The following is a 6,752-nucleotide window of genomic DNA, read 5'->3' as shown; positions in this document are numbered from 1 at the left end:
TATTTTGAGCTATTATAAAATTGCCTCTAGATACATTATGCAAACACACACAAACCAGGACAAAAATATTTTTAAATAAAATTAAAATAAGTTGTAGTCAATGTTTTATTTTTTGGAATAGGATTTGGGGGTTTTTTTCCCAGTTTCAAGATGGCAGCACCCTCCCTCCCAAAAGGAGCATGCCCAGGGCAAGGGGAGGGACTTCCAGTGGCAAAGGTTAGGGGTTAGAGGTGGGACTTCTAGTCCCAAGAGGGCAACCAAGGGGCGGGGCATCCATCAAGGGGCGGAGCTACCCTTGTGGCCCTCAACAGCCAACCAAAACTTGTTAAGCGGTTCTTCAGCCAAAATAATTGCCCACCCCTGCTTGAGAAAGACAGCCTCCCAAGAGGTTGTCATTCAACTGTGAAAGAGCTGAACTCGATTTCTTCAAAAGTTACCAATCCAATCCTCCTGAAGTCCCACATGCAATACCACCACCACCCAGACTACCAGTAACCCGCCCACTGAGATAAGAAATGCAAACACAGAATTAAAAACACTCTGAAGGCACAGTATAAATTCTTTGAATTCTAAAATTTCCTTCTGCATATGTTGAGAGAGATTTTTTTTCTTTATTAACTAACTTTGTTTTTAACTCTTATATGTACTCTGGAGCTAACAAATCTCTCTTGAATGGAGCTAGATTCTCTTCTGTCTCCCACATGCACAGAATTATTACACTGACTCCATGGTGGGTATGAAACAAGAATCCTGGGCTGATTTTTCAGGAGCATCTGGCAATGATGCATGCCCAACTTGAGGGAGGAACATAGGGCTGAAGGGGCCTCTCAGGCCACAGTGTTTAGTCCCCTGCATTTGCAAGCAACCATTTATGCAAAGAGTCCTAAAAACTGTACTCTCAAACCCTCATACATACCACAATCACAAGGACATAATGCCTACAAACAGCCATTGCCTTTATCCCAGGATAAACCATTTTATCCCTAGACAAAATGCAGTTGGACAGACGTCCATGTCCACTGTCCTGGGATAAATCCTAAAAAAAAAGATTTCCAGATAGGAGGCAGTAACAGTTTGTAGGGGATACTACAGCATTAGCACAACTAGGTATGCAAACAGCTACACATGATTCACAAGATGAACCCAGGATTTTAACAGGAAACTACAGTGTCAAAAGCATCCTGACCTGCCGTGGGCTTTCCGAGCTCTTTTCCGCAGTCAAAACACAAGTGAAAGCCACGAGTTGCTATTTTCTGAGAGATGCCTTGAGCCTGCCAAAGTCAAGAACCACTTACCTATGGCACTGAAACCAGCAGTGGTGGATCTGGCCCTTGTAGAATGGCACAAACCCTTTTCACTTAAAAAAAAAAAATAATAATAATAATAATAACCCTCTGCTCCATCAGTTTTGAGCCTATTAGGACAGCAATTAGAGAGGCCTCATTGGATGCACTTACCCCCTAATGAATCCTGGGAAGTAAATGTAACAGGGTGCAAGGGAGACTGCAGAGTCCCCTTGGGAGACCTTTATGAGCAGATGCCTCCCCGAGTGAGGAAAAGCAAGGTCTTGAAAAGTATAAATGACTTGTTATGCCACCATCTCCATTTCAGAGCCATATCAACAGAGGGAGAGAGAAAAATTAACCCACTTCCCTCAGGGCAAAAATAAAGGAAAAATAATTTAAGCCTCTAATAAAGATCCCAACCATGTTGCAAGGAGTCTCCTGGGGAAGACTGGAAAATTGATAGCACCAGAACAAGTTCACAAGGTGCCCTATAAGATCAGTCAGCCAGGAAACCAGGTTGCTAGTCTGCTGGAGGAGTGTTCCTCTAGGCCTGTGGCCCTTTCTCCCAAGGGTGCCCCCTCCCATTAAACATGGGGCAGAAGCCTGGTTGGTACAGCAGAAGGTTGGTAAAACAGACCCTGCACTTCAGAGAGGTCTTTTCAACTCTGGGGACCTCTGCATCCACTCTCTTTGGAGTTAGGGGTCACAGGAAGCCTGGCTTTTCACAGAAGGGCCTGTATGAACCAGTTTCCCTTCCAATCAAGAAATAAAGGGGGTCTGCACACAGGGGGTGATAGGGCTGGATGGCTGGACCAGCCCTGCTATTAATTACTTTTTCTATACACAACTTTCGTGCCTGATTGTCAGGGGCCATATGGTACATTTTACAGCCAACAGTAAATTTCCTTCCCCAATCCTGTTTGCGGTAACAATCTTAATGTTCTTTTAATACACTTTTTGGTGGATGCATTTCCTTTCCTTTTTATGCACTTAAAGCAGTAGGGTACTTTAAACCTGCCTCCTAAAACTCAGTGCAAGCAATGAAATCCAAGCAGGCCAAGGGAAAAAAAAAAAAAAAGTCATGGTCTCAAATGAAGCTAGGTGAATGAAAACACCACTCACCAGCACACATCCAGTCTCTGCACATTTCAAAATCACATGAAGAACCATCCAAGCAACCAGGAATAGTCATGTGTGTGCAAGGGCTTTGGAAGGCAAGTCCTGAGACTAAACATTTAAATGCAAAGCAGAGCCATCAGCAGCCTTAGAAGCTAATACTTGCAGAACTTCAAACCACCCATCCTATCCTTGCTTGAGTCTCCCCCTAAAAAACAAAGGCCTTTAGGCCAGCCATTTCATTTGTTAATCAAAAGATGGTCACCCTTTTTTTTTTTATATGTATTTTTAAACATAAATTAAAAGACTATCATTGCTTAGACTAGACTAAATGTTTCCATGTTAAGACTTATCTTACAGCAGCTTTTAACTGCCAATTTGTTCTCTCATACCATGAGAGGAGAGTTTTAGAAAGGAAAAGCATATTTCAACCTTACCGTAATGCTAAACATACATACAGTTCCCCACTGAATCACACTTTTGGTGATACTGGTCAAGCGGCCGTAACTAAGGGAAATAAAACATTCCCATAACATTCAGGGTTGGCTAGGATCCACCAAAGAAAGTTGCAGTGGAAGACTGACCAGGAGGGTATTTTCGATAAAGGCTCCTTGACTCCCCCACACTCATGTGACTGACCCTTATATCTCAGCCCCATGTACTTCCCACCTGGGTCCCAATCCATGAACTCCCACAGACTTCGAAGGAGCTGAGTGCAGAGACCCACCCATGCACAGTGAATTACAGCATAAGGACCAGGACATTTGAACTATTATCAGCTTGCTGATACAGAACCATGCAGGATGTAATGATTTTGCGCAAGAGGGTCAAAGAGCAGTAGACAACCTTAATTCAGAACTTCCTTAACTAAGCGTGTTACTATAAATTGCATTTAATTACTTCCTTTCTCCCTACCCTCATGACCAGATCAGCAGCCTCAGTGTCAGAGCTGACACCTGGCACTCCAACTCCTAGACCAAGTTTTACTTGGATATCATTTGAAACTACTAAATCAGTGGGGAGCAATCTTTTTGACAGGTGTGCCTCAAATTAAGTCCAATCTGCTGCTCTGCCTTCTGCTCCATGCCCTGTGCTCCCTGCCTTACTTGCGCTACCCACAGCCTTCCTGATCTGCCACACACCACACCCAGGGGCTGCCCAACCCATTTGTGGCACATGTGCCATGGGTTGGCCACCCCGGACTAAATTATTAACCCATCAAAAGAGGATTATAACATAGACTTGATAATAGAAGAGCAACATTAAATGACTGGATGCTAAGAAAGAAAAAAAGCCAGCTGTGTATACTGTTAACATAAAAAGTCCATAATCACAACAAAAGCCAGGGAAGTTCAGATACTGGAAATCCACAGCGACTTTCACTTTACTCCTTGGCTTGTATGTTTTAAAGCAGAGAAGCGTTGCAGAGAAGTGTCAAACTAACACATGCTGGCTTGTTCTGGAAGTGACAAGGAACCTGTACAGCCTTGAAGGCTTTAAGCAGGGCTGCATGATCATCAAAGCTGCTACCTTCTGCTTTCTGCCCTGTGCTCCCTGCCCACGTCCTACAGAAAGGCAGCATCCCTTCCATAGCTATAGGATATTCCGGGCATACCACCTTTCTCTACACTAGGCTGCTGACCTGTTAACTAGTACGCATCTTCCAAAACTTGCTGTAGATGTGGCCTGCGTCTCTTCTCCCCTCCAGCCATTTAGTGGATCAGCAGCAAGTGAAAGTAAAAAGCAGACCTCCCCTTTCCTCCTACAGCTTCACCACAACTTCAATGCCTATAACTAGTATTCTTCTGGGAAAAAAAAAATCCTATTCAAAGGAAGGAGCAGAGCAGCAATATCCTAAACCCAGACAGGCTACAGACAGAAGCAAAAACAGCACTTTCCAGAAGTAGAAATTGCTATGGCCCAGAATCTCAAAGACTTTGGTACCTAAGCCCCATTGAAATCCATGGACGTACACTACTTAAGGTTTGTGGATCTGGGCCCACTTCCCACTGCCCAAATCTAGCACGCTCTCTTGATAACCATGATTACCTGAAGACATGCGAGACTCCCCAGTTCATCACCTTTCATCCAAATGCAATCTGAGAATCGCTGCGACAGGGATTTTGGCATTCTTTGACAGCAGTTATTGATAGGATTTTTCCTTGGTTTGGGTTTCAACTACTTGGGAATGCACATTTTTTCCCAACTATTTGAGTTGATCTAATAAAAGATATCAGATTTATCCAAAGAACCTTGTCTGCCTATGTCTATAGATCTATGAACCTTTTTCCGAGGTGTAGACTGCAGCCGTGTTGGTCTAAGGACACAGGCAGGCAAGGTTCTTTGGATAAATCTGATCTTTTATTAGACCAACTCAAACAGTCGGAAAAATTCTCCTCTGCAAACTTTCAGGTAATAAATACCCTCGGTCAGGCTGAGGAAGCATCTGCAGTCGGTGTGTGCTCTTCCTGGATGGAATGAATAGTGAAGAGGCCAGAGGCTGCTCTGCATGCAAGACAGGCAGTCAGTGGAGATATAAATTGAGGAATCAGTGGGCGATGCATGCCAGCCTCTGGCTTCTTTACTATTCATCCATCTGAGCAGAGCCCACATCAACTGCAGGTGCTTCTTCAGTCTGATAAAAGGTATTTATAGCCAAAAGCTTGCAAAGAATTTTTCCAACTATCTGAGTTGGTCTAATAAAAGATATCAGATAGGCAGACAAGGTCCTTGCTGTAAATCTTATTCTGAGAGCTTTCAGGACAGCTGAGGTCAAGAGATGCATTCCCACTACCTGTCTCTAGATATGGTTGTACAGCTACGTGCAAACTGGTCTGAGATACCCTTCGAAGCTCAAGCATTCACCCAGACCTTTATTGGAGGTGTGCAGTGGTGTGTATGTATACTGTGCTAATAGGAGGAATATCATATTTAGTTAAAGATTTGCCATGGTGATTACAGAGAGACTAGTTCCATGACCTTTACCTCATGTTAACAGCATGGCATTTATTTGGTTGGGTAAGTGTTCCCCAGCATTGCCGAACGAAGCCCATACTGTTTATATCTGTACAAATCCTTATAGGCAGAGACTGGTCACTTTTTCGTTTTGACTGAAGAAAATAAACTGACGCATAGTTTCAAAAAAACAATATATGTGCATCTAACATCACCGAATGCAAAAAAAGTAATGTATTCCACACTTGTGGTATTTTTTTCCTATACTGCTTCTGTAAAAGCATGAACATCTGAGATCTGCAAGCAATAACCAAGTGCATTACAGACGTGTCAGGGTGTTTGCTGGGGCATCTCATTCTGCACAAGTTCAGAACAGGATTTTTATTCATTCATATTTTAAATTTCCCAGCCAAAGTCCTGCCAACACAGCATGTTTTCCTTATTCAGGACAACACAGTGATGAAGCTTTAAGTCAGTTGCAGCTTCTTTAAAACAATCAAACTACCACACAAAGAAGCCTGGGGAGGGGGAGGGGGAACAAAACCAAACCCGACTGATGCTGTAAAGAATAGGAAATGCTTCTTTTTTTTTTTTTCCAACTTTCTTTTCCCCAAGCTCATCATCAGGAAGCAGCGCTCAATGGGATCCTGCTCTTGAACTATTCCAAACACACCAATTGCACAGCTTCTGTTGACAGCCTGCGCCAATGCCGGGCTGCCCTCAGAGCCAAAAAGACCCCCTGCTTTCCAACCTCAACTTCCCTTGCTGCAACTTGGGTCCCGTCTTCTCCGGTCACAGAGAAAAACCCATTTCCATCCTCTCTGTCATCGCTCTTCAGGCATCAGAAGACTACAATCAAGCCCCTGCAACACAAACTCTTTCAGCCTTTCCCAGCCCCACGCAGGATGGCCTAAAACACCACCCCGTGCACAAGAAATGCCCACCCCCCCAAGCAAACACCCTGCTGCCACAAAATGCCCCTCCCCAGCGAACACCCTGGCACAAAATGCCCCTCCCCAGCGAACACCCTGGCACAAAATGCCCCTCCCCAGCGAACACCCTGGCACAAAGTGATTCACCAGCAAACACCCTGGCACAAAATGTCCCCGTGCCCCCGCAGACACCCTGACACTAAACGATGCCACTGAATACCGGGCTCCAGAGCACCCGGCTGGCCACGACCAAGCCCCTGCACCCTCGGGGCGGGGGGGCTGCCAGAGCCAGCACCCCGGCGGGAAGCCCCTGCCCCCGACCGCCGCTGGGGGCAGCGCCGCACTCACAGCGTGTGCCCGCAGACATTGACCATGAGCTTGAGGGACGGGTTGCGGTACTTGGTGGTCTTGCAGCGCGGGCAGCCCTGGTCGTCCATGCCGCCGCCGCCCAGCCCGGCGCGGT

General features: G+C 45.3%; 2 protein-coding genes across 2 annotated transcripts in view; one reads left to right on the top strand and one right to left on the bottom strand.

The window, feature by feature from the left end:
* MNAT1 (MNAT1, CDK activating kinase assembly factor) overlaps nt 1-6,746 on the bottom strand; it is a 153,838-nt gene extending 147,092 nt beyond the window's left edge. The window contains exon 1 of the mRNA XM_019550930.1: nt 6,638-6,746. Within this exon, the coding sequence (XP_019406475.1) occupies nt 6,638-6,726 (89 nt within the window). The 5' untranslated portion in view covers nt 6,727-6,746. The remainder of the gene's footprint in view (nt 1-6,637) is intronic.
* Nucleotides 6,725-6,752, top strand: part of SIX4 (SIX homeobox 4) — a 10,130-nt gene continuing 10,102 nt past the window's right edge. The window contains exon 1 of the mRNA XM_019551171.1: nt 6,725-6,750. Within this exon, the coding sequence (XP_019406716.1) occupies nt 6,725-6,750 (26 nt within the window). The remainder of the gene's footprint in view (nt 6,751-6,752) is intronic.

The sequence above is a fragment of the Crocodylus porosus genome, unplaced genomic scaffold, assembly GCF_001723895.1.
Source record: "Crocodylus porosus isolate Cpor-Errol unplaced genomic scaffold, CroPor_comp1, whole genome shotgun sequence".
NCBI classification, from domain to species: Eukaryota; Metazoa; Chordata; order Crocodylia; family Crocodylidae; genus Crocodylus; species Crocodylus porosus.
The sequence above is the reverse complement of the archived record's forward strand: the minus strand, read 5'-3'. Positions and strand labels throughout refer to the sequence as shown.